Raw genomic sequence first — 17,515 nt, 5'->3', positions numbered from 1 at the left:
CGCTACTTTTTTCCCACGCTTTGAACAGCTTTGAACACTGCGGCCTTTACTACGGTGAGGCTAATGCATGGTTTTTTTTCATGCCGCCAAAAACATTTTGCCTCGTAACAGTAGACCAATAAAATTGATGAGTAGTTCACAGAGGTCCAATGAAATTGTACGATAAATCAAGCGCACTTTCACAATTAAATTATTGTAAATCAGTCATTTGTACTCACCCTCATCAACATGGAAAACACTCGAAGAAAAGCATTGTGCTGCCTTTATGGCAGTTATTTAGTTTATAATATTTTCGCTTAGTAATTCATTTGTTAGTATTTTCTAGTTAAAGTTAGAAGTGTTTAAAGTATATTTGTTTTCTGTACTACATCCCGGGATGCTATGACGTCACATCCGGCTTCGCCGCGTCTTGTGGGAAATACCGGTTTGCGATAAACGGAAAGGTGGGGGCGAGCGCATTAGACCCGCGCGAGAACGCTGCTTTTAAGTTAAAGGCGATCAATAACTTTTCCTGGTAGGCTGCAATATATATTTTTTTACCAGTCGTTAGGAGATATTGGAATGTTGTTCGTGCACTGTTCAGTAAAAAAGTATACGCAACTTAATTTGTGTGTTACCGATACGTATGTATATTTAAAAGTAGCCGTGTTACAGGCACGGTTCAAAAAAAAGCATTTGCAATATGTATTTGTTTATGTTACCATACGGATTTAATTAAAAGTTAAAAAATCCTCACGTGTAATATCTTTCTGTGTAAATATCTCATATTACAACGTGGGACACCTGCGGCTTAAAATCCGGTGCGGCTTGTACAAGTACAAAATTGATTTTCTTTCTAAAATTAGAGCCTGCGGCTTTTAATCAGGGCGCTCTGTAGTACGGAATCTACGGTACTTCCTTTAATGAAACAGAAAAAATTCTCTGTACCATTAATTTTATGGGGAAATAAATGTTTGGAAATCTATAATTTGTTCTTTTCTGCTGACACAGTAATGCAGAAGACAAAATAAACATCTAAATCAAAATTTACATTTAAAAAAATCTAGGATGACCAAGACTTGCACAGTACTGTATAGCTGGAAAAGAACCAACTCTGAAATTTTGTCCTTGCACACTTCACAATATCCAACTTCTGGTGCAAAAATTAGAATTCGTCTAGTATCTCTCATTGAAATAACCAGCGAGGCATAACTACATAACATTTCAATATCTGGGTTTAAAAAGTTGGGGAACTTTTTCAACCTGTTCTTTGGCTACTTACACTTTGACATTTTCTCAGGCTGTCATCGCCTGGGTCTGAGTTCTGTAGAGCGAGAAGAAGGTGGCGATTTAACAGACTATCGATTGTTAGTTCTTGCAATACGCGATTTGAGATTATGCCAGTCCATTGCAAGATGTTGTCCAATAACTGGAAAAGTAATATAGAATTTTCTTTTAAAGTTTCAGCTTAATTTATTTTGCCACAAGAATTCTATTTTTGTTGCCTGCATCTACTGGTAATTTTAATAATTTCACCTTTAACATATTATATAAGATAGCACCATGCTTTGCAGCTAATGGAACGTGTCTTCATAAATATCCAAATATTTTCCTTTCAATAGGAAACATTACTATTCAACTTTCTACTCATCCAAGTACAAATCTTAAACATTCCATTTAGTTAAAACAAAATATCAACTGTAACAATGAATTTTCATTAATGCATCTCTTCCCAAATCAGAGAAAGGATTCCATTGTATTAATAAGTAGAAACCAACTCAAAAAGTTGACTGTTTTGCCCTCCGTTCATGCTACCTGACATGCTGAGTTCCTTCAGCATTTTGCATGTGCTGCTTAAGATTTCTAGTATTTGCAGAATCATGTGTCAATATGAAAAATGTTACTTTCAAACTCTTACCTTAAGTACTGACCAAAATTGTCGTTGAAAAAACAGGTAAGGCCCTGAATTCTTGTTTTCCAGCATACTAAAAAAAAGATAAATAATTTCATTGATGATATCTAAAAAATAAGGATAAGGCATACAATACTTAATTTGAAATAGATTTTAAAACATTTGTGCAGGATTAGAGTAAATAGGTGGTTGAAGTCAGTGCAGTCACAATACTATTATCTTTATGACAATGTATTGACCTCATGATTAAATGTGGAGAGGATAGCTCTCAGGGGTGGTCACTTCTTTCACTTCCTGTAATTAATGAAAGCAGTTGTAAGGAAAGCAGATGTGGCAGACAAAAAGTCAGGACAAAAACTTCCGATGGATCCAACCTCATTATCGGCTGAGGTATAAAATTAAAAGCTAATTTGCATCCTAAAATGACAATGCATTTTCTATACCCAACTTTTGCAGGACGTTTCGACCAGGCACTGACACAGTATAAATGAAGTTAATACTCCATAATGGCACACCAAGCCTAGGTCAAGTCTGTTAATCAACACATCACACAATGGGCAGATGTTAACACCTGACCATGGTATCAATCTTGAAGGTATCACCCACTAAAGTGCTCCTGATCTGGTTCTTTGCCAGTATCACATTTTGCTGTTGGCACAGTCAATCCAGAATTGATACCAGAAATTAATCCTCCCATTCAGAGTCCAATTCTTCATCGGTTCTGGTGTCACTTCATAGAATACGCAACCTGAATACAGTATAGCAAGACGATGTTAAATTTGGGCAGATTTCCTATTATTCATTCATTTTTCAAGATCTGGTTTTTCCCAGCAAGGCCTGTATTTATTGCCCCTGAATGAGGTTGTGGTGGGCTACCCTTTTGAACTGCTGAAATCTTTCTGCTGAATGTGACCACTGGATGGAGACTTTCATGATTTACACCCACTGATGAACAAATGGTTGCATATTTTAGTTCAGGGTGGTGGCATTCGTAGATGGCTGAAGCAGTTATCTTCCTTGATGGATAATGCTACAGGTTAGGTGAGGTGCTGCTGGACTAAACAAGAGAATGCACCAGTGGTAGAAAAAATTAATGTTTAGTTGGTAAATGGGGCAGGAATTAAACAGGCTGCTTTGCCCTGGAGGGAATCAAACTTTGTAACTGCTCTAAGAATTGCAATCATCCCAGGAAGTGCAGAATATTCCATTACTCTCATGGCATGCCTTGTAGATGGTAGAAAAGGTTTGCTATGCGAGCCCAGGAAATTGTAGTCACAATATTTATGTGACTGATTCAACTGAGTTTTTGGTCACGTTGATCCTCAGGATATTGATGGTGGGGGACTTGGTGACAGTAATACCTTGAATGTCAAAGCCAGTTGGTTAGTTTCTCTCTATTGCACATGGTCATTGTCTTGATACTATTTTTATACAAATATTACTTATTACTTAGCATGCCTAGAAGATGCCTACGCCTTGCTGCAGATGAATACATACATTTACATTTGCTGATGATTTATGAATGGTTTGAACATTGTGCAAGCACTAGTGCATCAGATGTAACCCAGTGATAATGAAGGCCAGTGATGACAATGCTGAGAAATTCTTGCAATGATGCCCTGAGGCCGACTTCCTACAACCATAGCCATTCTCCTTTGTACAACATGCGATTCCAATCAAGAGTATTTTCCTTTTGATACACATTGACCATACTCATTCAGGTGTTGCCTTGATGTTAAAGACAGTCAAGCTCACCTCAGCTCACTTATCCATACTTGGACCAAAGCAGTGTTATGGTCTGGACCAATGTGATCCTGATGAAACTACAAATTGGGCACCAGTAAGGTTATTGCTTTAAGTCAATAGGTGCTGCTTGAGAGCACCAATGACGACACTTAGCTGATGATTCAGTACAGACTGATTGGATAGCAATTAGCTGCAGTGTATTTGTCTGTTATTGATAAAATCTGGCTAACCTGTCATCTTTTCAGTTAGATGTCAGTGTTGTAACTAGAATAGCTTGGATAGATGCATGATGTTTTTGAGTGCAAGCTTTCAGTGCTACATCTGGAATGCTGTCCATTGCTGCATCCAACATTGTACTTCCAGCTGTTTCTTGATCTTGCATGCAGAAAATCAAATTGGTTGAAGACAGCATCTCCCTTCAGCATCGCCTGCCAAAAATGCTTCAAGTTTTATCTTTTGCACCCACATGCTTGGAACAACTACTATTGAGGACAGGAATGTTTTAGGAGCTTCCTTCTCCACCTGTTGGCTATTCAATTTTCATGACTGCCTGAGGTCATTTGGAGAAATGAAAGAGCAATCTTCAATTGTTTAAAAGGGACATAACATTTTGAAAGTGGCAGAACTATTTAAACTACAAAGCAAGTATTGATCAAAGCATTTTAGTTTCAATAAGTACCCCTACAGTTAAGAGCCAACTTGTAATAGGTTTAGTGAAGGAGTTCAAACAACAACAAAAAACTATTCAAATGGCTGTCCTACAAAATACTAATATTTTCAGATAAAAATTGAACACAAGAAATTCTCACAAAATCTGTTTTATTGTTAACAAATTGATTTTTGGGAAGGCTGTGGGGAAAATTAAAAAGGCAACTAATTTTAGATATTCATAGCGCACAAAATACGAGTCTCCAGTAGAATGAGCTTCCGGTAGAAGTGGTAGAGGCAGGTTCCGTATTGTCATTTAAAGTAAAATTGGATAGGTATATGGACAGGAAAGGAATGGAGGGTTATGGGCTGAGTGCGGGCCAGTGGGACTAGGTGAGAGTAAGCGTTCGGCAGGGACTAGAAGGGCTGAGATGGCCTGTTTCCATGCTGTAATTGTTATATGGTTATAAAATGTTTAGATTATGCAAATAACACAAAAAGCTCTGATATGTTAAAAATTAAAGTTCTCTCCACTCTAGAAGGACTAAACACCATGAAAGAAAAACACCCAAGTTTTCTTCTACACATCAAATAGCAGTAAGACGCATACATTTACAAGCTCTCGTCATTTCTACCCTGTTAACATTGCTTCATTACAATTATCATTAGAATAAGTTAAGACGGCATCGTTTATTCATTGATGTACCCTACGGCCTAGGTTTATCAAATATCACAAGTGCACTTTTATTTTAAAAGTGTACAACATGGAACATTTCACCATCAGTTACAAGGATATTTCTGGGAATGAAGGGGTTAACATATGAGGCACATTTGGCAGCTTTGGGCCTGTATTCACTGGAATTTAGAAGAATGTGGGGGAATCTCATTGAAACCTACTGACTGCTGAAAGAACTAGATAGGGTGGATGTGGAAAGGATGTTTCCTATGGTGGGGGTTCCCAGAACTAGAGGGCACAGCCTCAAAATGGAGGGGTGACCTTTTAGAACAGAGGCAAGGATTTTTTTTAAGCCAGAGGATTATTGATATGAGGAGGAGGAAAAAAGTAGTCCATGAGCCAGTCCTCATCAGGGGATCAGACGTGGAGAGGTAAACAATTCTTTATTTCATGTTCTAGATATCTATTGCTTATTTGTTAATACTTTTTTTTTTAAAGATGTATTTGCACAACTTGTTGTCTTTTGCACATTGGTTGTTTGTCCACCCTGTCAGGTGTGGTTTTTCATCGATTCTATTATGGTTCTTGGATTTACTGGGTATGCCCGCAAAGAAAATGAACTTCAGTGTTGTATATGGTGACATATATGTACTTTCACAATAAATTAACATTGAACTTTGAAATACATAAAGAAACACATACCTTTTTGGATAAAGTGGTACATACACATCTTCATCCACTGATTTTCGAATTCTCAAGATGATGATCTTTAATAAATTCTGAGAGAGAATATTTTCTTATTAATTTTAAAAGGGAAATCACAACAGACCAACATTTTATATATAGCGAAAAAACAGGCATCTTTAGTAACTGAATGGCCATAAAAATAGTATCTCCCCTTTTAAGGTTCAGTTAGAAGATCCCACAGAACTCAAGGATGAAATATTCCGAAATTCTTTTCTCAATTCATGTGTAATGCCCTGGTTAAAATATCCGCTGCTGCACTGAGGTATTTTTTTAATTTTAGCTGTTTTCTGCAAAAGCAGTGTGTCCTGCTAGTAAAGGCGTTTTGGCGTTGGGTACAGATAAGTAGCCATGTTGTCCAACTTAGGAGTGTTGCGTCAGCCAATCAGGATTGTCTGGGTACATGTTGTAACACAGCAATACATTCAACTACTTCTGAAATGAGCTCCAACATTTATGTGCACATTGGACTGCTTTAACTGTAATGCACCATTTTATCTCTATCTTTTCCTGTTAACTGAAGTTGAAAATTGTCAAGTATATTTTCTTTATAATTTTATGCTGGTGTATGATCTGTCATTTCTTGGTGACTGACAGTCGTGTGCAAGCAGTATTTACACACATTCACTACAATCAATGTTCCTTAATCACAACATCCCAACTTTCCTGTTTGGTTCAACCACAAATCTTATCAACCCTATCTGTATGTTATTAGTGAAAGTTGGCCTTCTCACTGCTGAGTCTTCTCACGGCTGTTGGCAGTTAGCTAACAAGCCAAGTTTGCATATGAACCCCAGTGAGAAGACTGCACATGAAAACTGGCATATGAGCACATTTCCAATGCCAGTGTTGCCAAATGCAAACAATTCTTCTCCATACAAAGTAAACTGCCGTGCCCACCCAAAAATCAATCACAAATTTTCATAGCTTAATGTTTAGTTTCTTTCAAAAACTGATAAGGATTCACTCCTCCGGAAACATGGACAGAGAGAGGATAGCTGGATAACTAGTGTGTTTCTTAAGGATGATTTCTAAAACCCCTTCAAAAATAGTAGCTTTTATTCTAGCTGATACTTAAAATTTACACAGAATCACAGAACAAAACACCAGAGAATAAAGTCATTTAGCCTAGGGTATCCATAATGGCTCTTTGGTAGAACTATCCAACTAAGCCCATTCACTTACTCTTGCCTCAGTTTGTTTATCTAATACCTTAATGTACCTATCCCATTCACTATGGAAGACTACTTCTCAAACAGTTCCTTCAAATAAACAATTCTGTGTAAAAATACTGTTGAATCTGATTCTCTGGCCAGCTTTGAGCTACTGAATCCCTGTCAACAGAAAAATTCTATTTTTATTTACCCAAAATAATCATGACCATGACACTTCAATGATTAAATTATCATAATTTACATTCAAATGGACTGTAAATAATAGAAAAAAGTTGAACGCAACCAAAATGGAAACAAAATGTAAGACAGCATACCTGTGCATATTTATTTTCTCCATTTACAACAGAAGGATATCCTTCAATTAATTTCAGTAATAATTTGACTAGCCGGGATGTTTGAGATGTGGACAGAGGATCCCAAACGTTTTCTGCTAGTCCTATAGCAAGAGTTGAAAAATATTCAGTAATGCCTCAGATTTTTCTCATTCATTTTCTTAGGCTTGATATCATATTGAGCTCATGTGAACTAGTTAACAAATTCCGTCACACTTGCTGATGAGAACAAATAACAGAGACACATTCTTCCTGCATTATCACCCTTTGCCCCAGTTATTTTTATAGTAAATTTTGCACAAACATAGCAATCATGAATCAACAATCTGCTAGAGGAACTCAACAGGTTGAGTAGATTCTGTGCAAGGAAAGCAACCGTTGATGTTTTGATTTGAAACCCTGCATTACCATTTAAATACCCAGCCTTAGGAAGAAGCAAGAATTTTATACAAGCAAAGGCAGCTCATTAGTGTATATTTCATATACACCAAATATTTTGTTTGGAATATTTCTATGTATGTTCAAAAAACAATACCAGAAAAATAGATCACCAATTATGAAATAGTTAAACTAACTGCAGCAAGTTATAATGAAATAGTAAAATGTCTAACCATATGCTGGAATGATTTGATATATATGCCACAACAGAAATGTTGGCAAATAAGAGAATATTAATTAATGTCATGAGTCTATTAAAAAATAGTTACCTGTCAGTTTTGGCAAGACCACTTTTTCAACAATTGCAGGTAATAAGTATGTGTCAACATCATCCATCTGTGGATTTTCTCCTTCTTCACATCCATAAAACAGTAAAGATTCAAACCAGAGCATACTTTCAAAGTCACGACAATTTGGCTGTTAGAAAGATGTGTAATACATTTAGCTCTTAAAGACAACACACTAACAATATGTAAAATAGTACTTCCACAATGTGATTGTTACAGTACTTTGCATTTAAAGTAAAGAGTCTTGTGTTCAAATAGTACCTTCTGCAACATGACAGAATCCCAAAATGCTTTATAGCCAATGCATATATGAAGTATAGTCACCTGCTATAACACAAGCAACTTGCATGGCAAGCTCCCAGACAATAATGATAATTAATAAATTATTTGTATTAGCTAAGCAAATTAAGGAATAACCACTGGTAGAACATTCTTTTTCAAAATAGTAACATAATAACTTTTCCATCCACTTTAGAGCATCTCATAGCACTTCTGCAACACCCCAAAAAAGAACTTAAAACTTCTGCACTCACCTCTTCCAGAATCTCCTAACTCCCAAAGGCATTTAAAATTTTTAATTTCACAGTCAAAGTATTGCAATTTTCATTACATTTTTAAGATCTGGGTTTTAGAATTACATGTGCAAACTTACTTTATCAAGCTTTCAATAAACAGTTGAACAAAACATTTAGAGACCAATCATACAGGGTTGGAAAAATCATGAGCAGTTTCACTCATGCTTTCAAATTCAAACAGGAAGATAGAGTGACAATAATACAGAAGACAAGGAAGAACAAGCTAGCCTGAGCATGAAGGGGAAAAAATAAATTATGTTGGGGGGGGGGGGGAAGGGGAGGATACAGAGAAAGAGTTTAGGATTAGACTAGGGATGGGAAGGGAAGCCTGATAAGACGACAGACAGGAGAGATGGAAGGGAAAAAAGATAGAAGGGCAAATACTAGGGCAGTAGAAGGTGAAATCTGAGAAAGGGGGAGACAAATAGGGAGGAGTGGCATCACAACTTTAATAAAAAAAAAGTTTAGTGCAGCTATTCCAGATTTATTCTAATAATTTACATCACTGGAATTTTTCACTCTTCATCTGTCTTTTTCCTCTAATCAACAGAGAATATACTTGCATTGATTAGAAAATATATTACTCATCCAAAGTATTTTTATTCCATTCTAGTCAGACACATTTTACAGGACAACACAGATCAGCTGTTCTCTGCCAGTGTCATTTGCTAGTCAACCTCTTGCGACTACTGAAGTACAAGAAATTTGGTCACCGAGTAACTCTTTATCCCACTGATGGGAATGCCAAGATGGGAGCATTAGCTGATGGGGAAAATTGAATTCACAAAGCCAGCATTCAAAACTCTAATTCTTTGAAAAGCATTGACCATAGGTACATTTATAAACTATTATCAGGTCTCACCTACAAAAGGAGCAACAAAGTAGGTGACACAGCATTTACTTGGAGATAAGGAACTGTCAACAATTTGGGTGAAACTCAGCATCAGGACTCACCTCAAGAGGATTCCATTTGATGAGTTGTAATCGAATAAGTGGATTGAGAAGTTTTGGAAGGCAGAGGCCAATATATGCATCTTTGTAATGTGTGTAATACAATTGCCGCCAGACTTCAAATCGGTTTTTGATTGAATCAAGTGTACAGAAATCATCCAAAACATCTTCAAATACTTTCCTGGATTCACTAACAATGCGATCTACAAAAGATATTAGAATTTTGTGTTTTCATTTAACATTTTTTTCTGCATTAGATTCACCTTAACACGTAATTCAGTGTCAATGCTTTTAAATCATTTAACAGTATTAGACAGTACAGACTTTTGGAGACTTGTTGACATCTTGAGAAGAGAAATACACAGCCAGATGGATTCTCCCTTTGCAGTTATTGTTAACAAGATTTAAAAAGAGAAGGTTCAACACATTGACCTGATTATGTTACAAGATTACTGACTGAAGAATGGGAAACTGAAAAAAAAAGAAAGCAGGTTTAGAAATCCAAAATTGAAACTGAAAATGCTGTGAATTCGTAGGAAGACAGATAGTAGTTCTAAAGAGGGAACAAAGAGAATGCCTGGAAAAGCAGGAAGATTAAGGTTGTCCAGGTGACACAAATGTTTTTTTTGGTAGCATCTAATGGTGGAAAATTAATGCTTGTTAATCAGAGTTGATCTGTCTGCAGGAATCTTAATAATCAAGGATGGGTAATGGAAGAAAAAAAATGCTGGACCAGTGTGATGCAGACAAAGCTGTTGCTGGCCATCTATTTCATGAACTCAACAACACACACAAAATGCTGGTAGAACACAGCAGGCTAGGCAGCATCTACAGGGAGAAGCGCTGTCGACATTTCAGGCCGAGACCCTTCCTATTTCATGAACACTTCAGCTTGTAACATTAACTCTGGCTAGTTTTAGGTCAAACATTAGTAACGTTATCTTTCTACTCAGAGGGCTATCTGATCTGTAGAAGATTGCCAACACTCTGTTTTATTTAAGATTTCCAGCAACAGCTGAGTTCTGCATCTCACAGTCCACAATACATATTTATAATCTCTTACTAATTACCCCTCCCAGTTATAGCCCCCTAAAAGATCAACAAACAGTAACTAGCATTCAATTGTCTTTTTTAGACACAACTGAGAGCAATTGTATCACCAGGATAATCCAAATCTTCACCTTCACACAGACCCTCCATTCTTTCCACTCTTCCTCCGCTCAGCAGCTTAAAGCACACTCTTCCAGTTCTGATGAAAGCCTACTGGCCTGATATATTATCTGCTTCTGTTTTGCCAATCATCTTCATTTTGTGTCTTCTGGTTCCTGACCTTCTACAAACAGGAACAGTTTTACTAATTACCCTGTCTTTATTCCTTCAGATTTTACATACCTCTAGCAGATCGCCTTTCAACCTTCTGTTTTAAAACCTGATTCTACAGTTTATCCACATAACTAAATCATCAATTCTATGGAATTATTTTGGTAATTCTTTTCTGCACTCTAAAGTGTGAAGGCCTTAATATAGGATTCTCAGCACTGGATCCAATACTCCAATATTTTATAGAATAAGATTCAGTGAATTTGCTTTTGAATTCTATGCTTCTGTTGACAGAGCCCAGGATCCATATGCTTCTTGACATGTCTTATCATGAAAAGGGCAAGAAAAGCTTGTAGCTGCTAGAATTTAAAAGAGTGACATGATTTGACAAAAACATACAAAAACCCTAAGAGGTCTTAACAAGAAGGATCTGATAACAGTGTTTAAAAATAACAAATCACCCATTTAAAACAGAGGAAAAGTATCCTTCCCTCTCACAGTATTGAATTTATTTTAAAAGATTTGTTTCCTCAAAGGGCAGTGGAAAGAATTCCTTTAATATTTTAAAGTAAAGTAGGTAAAGACTTAATTAGCAAGATGACAACCTGGAGACAGGAATGGGGAGTTAAGATTACAGTCAGGTCAGCCACAGCCATGGCCTATTACCATTCCCTTTGCTGCTTCTAAGCTTGGAATCATTTGCAAATTTTGAAGCTGTGCTGAATCACTGGTGTCCTTGTTAACACAGAACATAGAATAGTACAGCACAGTACAGGCCCTTCAGCCCACAATGTTGTGCCAACCCTTAAACCCTGCCTCCCATATAACTCCCCCCCCCTTTAAATTCCTCCATATACCTGTCTAGTAATCTCTTAAAGCACTGAAGTATTGAGCACTACTTGGATGACTCGTACACAAACTACCTGCAAGTTGAACTATCTTTGGTCAAACTATTCCACAAAAGAAACAAAATTCACCATTGAAATGGCTCAAAAATGTCATACTTTGTATCTAGAGTCAGAGGCACACAGCATGGAAAAAAGGCCTTTTGGCTCAAGTCATCCATGCCTACCAGGTAGTCTAACTGAGCTAGTCCTTTTTGACTGGATTGGCCCATATCCTTCAAAACACTTCCTATCATATACTTTTCCAAATGTCTTTTAAACATCATAATTGTAACCTCGCTAGCACTTCCAGTGGCAACTCATTCCATATATGCACCACCCCATTTGAAAAAGTTGATCTGCAAGTGCATTTAAATCTTCATGCTTTAAACCTATACCCTCTATCTGTGTCTCCAAACCTGGGGAAAAAACTCTGTACATTCATGGCCTACCACCCTCATAACTTTATAAACCCCGCAGCCTCCTAGGCTCCAAGGAAAAATGTCCTAGCCTATTCAGCTTTCCTCAAAATCCAAATCCTCTAATCTCAATAACATCCTTGCAAGTCTTCTTTGCACCTTTTCCAGTTTATTGATGTCCTTCCTACAGCACGGTGAACAGAACTGTACATAGCACTCCAAATGCAGCCATACCTATATCTTGTATATGTGTAAAATAACAATAGATAGATAGATAGATAGATACTTTATTCATCCCCTAGGGGAAATTCAACTTTTTTCCACTGTCCCATACACTTGTTGTAGCATACACTCCTGCACTCAATATCATGGCCTATGAAGGGAAGTGTGGCCAAAAGCCATCTTCAGCACAGTCTACCTATCCCACTTTCAAGAAACTGGCTATCTCCAGGTCACTCTGTACTACAAAACACCAACTATCTTATCATTCCCAGAATAAAAATATGAATTTCCTCCATAAGGTGCACTTTGTTAGCAATTTACTAGTTTAGCTTTCCTTGATTTATCAAATATATTAGCTTATTTCTCAAGCAGCATACCATTTTCCATATTAAAGCTTGTGATGTCTGTGGATGTCTCTTCATCATCACTTGATAACCCTTCATGGTGTTCACTCATCTTGCCTGCTTGCTCTCTGGCCAATCTTCGACGGGCTCTAAAATAATAAACAGTCAATTATTGATAATTTTATAATGCTATTTTCTTCTGAGTGAAATATTTTCTTGTAAAGCTATAAAATATAATTGCTTCACTGTCATGCTTATTAACTGTGCTAAATGCTATCAACTTGTGTTTTAATTTGCAATGAGGACAAAATCCAACTCACTAGGTCCAAGTGCATGCATATTCTGCTACACAACTATTGTCAGTGAATATCTTAATACAACGCAAACTAAAATAAAAATTACAACAAAGGTGGAATCACTATAGAAAATGAAAGTGACAAAACACTCAGGCAGGAAATAGTAATGGACAATGAAGCCACATGCATTTAAAGAGCATGCAATCATACCTGCGGGCCTCTCTCTCTGCGATCCTTCGCTGTTTGGCATTTTCTTGATATAAAGCACGGTCACGACCAAATGCATCTAGGCTTGGTGTCATAGCTGTTTTGCCTGAAAATATAAAGTTTACAATTACCAAAAAGTCATCTTAAAACGATACTAAGTAAAACAATCTTTATTTGCATTGAACACAATTTGAACCTACTGGGACCCACACCATTAGGAGTTTGTAAATTGAGTAAGAAATTAATGCAACCAGCAATAAAATTAGTTAGAAACCAGCAAGAGAGAGTAAAATTACATAGTAAAAATACAGTTATTGCTAAAAGATGATTGAATTCTTGTCAGCATACAAATTTGCAGAAAATGTAATAATCTACCAATTAATCAATTTACAAGTCTAAGTAGCAAAAATTAGAAAGTGTTATGAAATTTGCATGTTGTTCTTAGAAATATTTTATTGAGGTCGGCTGTGAGATATGTAGAAAACTTGAGACATTTTACTCCCAGTTGAACCACCATTGGTAGATCTTCATTTTTTATATATACATATAATATATATATATAAAAACACACACACACACAGACACTTGAGTGTGAGGCTGCACTTAATGGCTGAGTTAAAATGAACATAGGGCTTTTTTGCATTTTAGTGGAACTATGCTGATGGAGATCAGCAGATCATGCAGCCACTATAAACTGTCAAGCTCTTCCTCGAGTTTCTTCCAGTTCAAATCATAACCTAACAAAATGGGGAATGATAAGAATGAACTCTCATGTAGCAAACACAAATAAACCCTTAAAACTATTCTTCCCTAACTGAATTTTAGGAATACTTATGAGTTTCAATTTATCTGCAGAAACCATATCTGATCCAAAGCAAAAATGGTCCATCTGTCATGTAACAGTACCACAGATAATGATCATAATTTGGCCATGTAATCAGAAGACATTACTTCCTCCAAGTAAGCTATATAGTTCTTTTTTCTACTAAATTAAATATATCAAATGATTCCCATGGCAACTTCAAACCACTCTGCTAGATTAATATGCATTCTTATTAATCTAATCTATTACAGTGAACAAGGCTGTTCAATGAATAATAAAAACCTTCAAGATGGACTGACTTGAATGGCTTGAATATTCCGATGATTCATCTTTAATATCATCTTGCCGTCTCTGGACAAACCGGGTAGCCCGCTGTTTCAGCAGCTGGTGCATGGCAGTTTCAAGCTCATTGACCAGGGGTACCTGAAAAATATAACATACAACGTAATACCTGGGCCCTTCATAAAAGGCCCTGGTCAGCACGAATTACACCATGGAAACAGTTTTAAATTCCAGCTAGTCCCTGCATATCTTCAACCAAAGTGCCCAAAGCACTGATGAAACAGGATTTAGTTAAGGTTCATTAACTTTCTCGACGAGTCAATTTCCACTCAGTCTGCTGCCAAATATTTAGTCAAATGTTAAATGAAAATCAACATGACTTTTTTTTTTAAAAGTACTTAATGGAAACCACAATTTTGCAGATTAACTGGTACAGTATTTCATGCATTCATTTTTAACACAATCTTTTGACAAGGAAATGCCAGTAGACGTGCATGAAAAAAACCAGGTTAAAGCAAATGGAAAAACTTCTCATCTTGAATTTCTTACAGTATTCCAGTTCACCTACTGCATAAACAGCTTCAGTACTCATATGTACGGATAAAGCTGTCCGAGTCACTAAGGCATGTTATGCATCTCTACATTTTAGAATCACAAGCTTATAAACACCCAAGCACTTTTGTGCTTATTTGCAATGCACAGGCTCATTGCCATGTGTAATTGTGAAAATTCAAAGTTTAGTCATTAACAAAAATCATTTAATGAATTTTTTTTGGCTATGGCCTCTGGTTATGAAGGATTTCAGAGTTCTGGTGGTTACCTAAATTTCACAGAAATCCCACATAAATCTCTTGCTGCAACTACTACTATCCTTTGCCACTGAATTCCACAAGCAGTCCAACAGTGGAACCCGGTAATTCTGAAATAATAGGGTGGGGAAATGGTGGAAGCAGATACAATATTGAACAAGCTTTTAGACAGGCACATGAATGAGGGTGGGATGGGGAATATAAATCATGTGCAGGCAGGTGAGATTAACTTACACTGACACATTAGTCAGCACAAACATCGGAATCTGGAGGACTTTCCTGTGCGCTGTTCTGTGTTAAAAGACATGCTGTAGATGAAGGTTTTGCCAAGTGCTACAATATTGAGATAGCTGGCACCCCAATGACCAAAAATAACAATTCAGATTCAATGCCATCAATATAAAAAATGTCTTGAAATGATGCAGCCATAACCAATTCATTTGAAATTATATGATCTTAAAGATAAACAGCATTGCCAACTATAACCCAATTGTTATAATTGTGGGCAGTACCATGAAGCAAGGCTTGCTAGTCTGCAAAAGACAAACAGACTAAAAACATAAATAAATACCAGAATTTAAGTAACCTTACATGTATAAAGACCTTCCGTAGAAATATATTTTAAAATCTTTGCACCACTTTAATAATGCGTGATAGATCAGTTTATTGTACACCATGAAACAATATTAAATTTAATTACAATTAGCAGTGTTTGAGGACTGCAAAATTGTCAAGAACACAAAGTGATGATTCCAAGAAGTAGAAACATATTACATTACTGTTGAAATGCATTTGACGAAAAGATTTTTTTAATTAACATGCTTGGAACTGTAGATTTCCCTGTGCTTCAAGGGGACAAATAAATAACAAAGTCTCTTTAAAAATAAGAATCCAGCTGGCATTGCTTCTCAAGAAATTAAAAATAAATTAATATTTTAAACCTTGCTTTCAATCTCATCCCCACTCCCAAAGGGGAAGCTATTTTGATGATGAATGCAAAAAAATGACTAGTAAGGTAAGCATTTCCTTTTACCATAGGCATATACTGCATCTCTTCAAGTCAATACTTACATACTTTTAAATATACACTCAGTGACTACTTTATTAAGTACACCTGCAGTCATGCAGATATCTAATCAGCCAATCATGTGGTAGCATCTTAATGCATAAATGCATGCAGACATGTTCAAGAGGTTTGGCTGTCATCTAGACCAAATCTCAGAATAGGGAAGAAATGTGATCTAGGTGACTTTGACTATGGAATCACAGCTGGTGCCAAACACTGTGGTGTGAGTATCTCCTGGGATTTTCACTCACAACAGTCTCTAGAGTTTACAGAGAATGGTACAAAAAATAACCAGTGAGCGGCAGTTCTGTGGGGAAAAACATTATTAATGAGAGAGGTCAGAGGAGAATGACTGAACTGGTTGAAGCTGACAGGAAGGCAACAGTAGTCCCAATGACCATGTTGTTACTAACAGTGGTGTTTAGAAGATCATCCTTCAACTCATAACAAGTCAAACTTTGAAGTGGGTGAAGGATGGCAGCAGAAGACCTTAATGGATCCACTCATATACCTAATAAAGTGGCCACTGAATGCATTTCATTCTCCCTAACGTAACTGGTAGCAAAAACTCTTATTTTAAATGTATTAGATATCTCTAGCATTAATCATTATTGTCATAACCTGTAACCTGGGAAGTTCATGGATACTTTTATCCTCAGGAAGTTCTGAAGCATTTCTTGGCCAGAATTACCTTTGAAATGAAATCACCTATAACTTCAGTTGTGAAATGTGAATGGACGATCAGTTATTTAATTCCGTAGCTAGGGCTTAAACACACAATGGACACCATTTGTGTTATCAACAGTAAAGGCCTCCTAGGTTGCCAGCCAAGACTAAGTATCTTTTCACATAACTCTTTGAAATTAGTTATTTTAGTCCAGTAATCAATAGAATACTACATTGAATTACTCACATAAGATGTTGGAGGAACTCAGCAGGTCAGGCAGCATCTGTGGAAATGAACAGTCAACATTTAGGACCGTGACTCTTCTTCAGGACTCAATAGCATGATGTGTTGTCCTGAAGAAAGGGTCTCAGCTCGAAATGTCAGCTGCTTATTTGTTTCCATAAGGCCTGACCTGCAGAGTTCCTCTAGCATTTTGCATGTGCTGCTTTAGATTCCTAGCATCTGCAGACTTTCTCTTGTTTGATTGAATTACTGTGCCCATTACAGAGTCAGGTTCAAATTTCCATAGCAAAACTTGAATTAAAAATATTTTACATTAATTAAATCTAAGCTTGCTAATTATTTCACCATCTTGCAACAACTTGTAATTTACCTCGCCAACTCATTCATTATGGTTTAATAAGTCTGCTTCCTCCTCCATTTGTGAACCTTAAGCAGCAATTATTTGACCTTCCAAAACTGTCTACAACTCT

The 17,515-nt window shown here is 36.7% G+C and overlaps 1 protein-coding gene across 1 annotated transcript in view; it reads right to left on the bottom strand.

The window, feature by feature from the left end:
• paxbp1 (PAX3 and PAX7 binding protein 1) overlaps positions 1-17,515 on the bottom strand; it is a 47,344-nt gene that overhangs the window by 12,780 nt on the left and 17,049 nt on the right. Inside the window, exons 8-16 of the mRNA XM_073045062.1 lie at positions 14,278-14,401; positions 13,159-13,261; positions 12,686-12,801; positions 9,467-9,666; positions 7,920-8,067; positions 7,195-7,316; positions 5,664-5,740; positions 1,898-1,964; positions 1,262-1,408 (exon numbers count right to left, since the gene is read on the bottom strand). Coding sequence (XP_072901163.1) covers positions 1,262-1,408; positions 1,898-1,964; positions 5,664-5,740; positions 7,195-7,316; positions 7,920-8,067; positions 9,467-9,666; positions 12,686-12,801; positions 13,159-13,261; positions 14,278-14,401 — 1,104 coding nt within the window. The remainder of the gene's footprint in view (positions 1-1,261; positions 1,409-1,897; positions 1,965-5,663; positions 5,741-7,194; positions 7,317-7,919; positions 8,068-9,466; positions 9,667-12,685; positions 12,802-13,158; positions 13,262-14,277; positions 14,402-17,515) is intronic.

Source organism: Hemitrygon akajei, chromosome 5, assembly GCF_048418815.1.
Source record: "Hemitrygon akajei chromosome 5, sHemAka1.3, whole genome shotgun sequence".
NCBI lineage: Eukaryota > Metazoa > Chordata > Chondrichthyes > Myliobatiformes > Dasyatidae > Hemitrygon > Hemitrygon akajei.
Note: the sequence above shows the minus strand (reverse complement) of the source record. Positions and strands in the feature narration are given on the sequence as shown.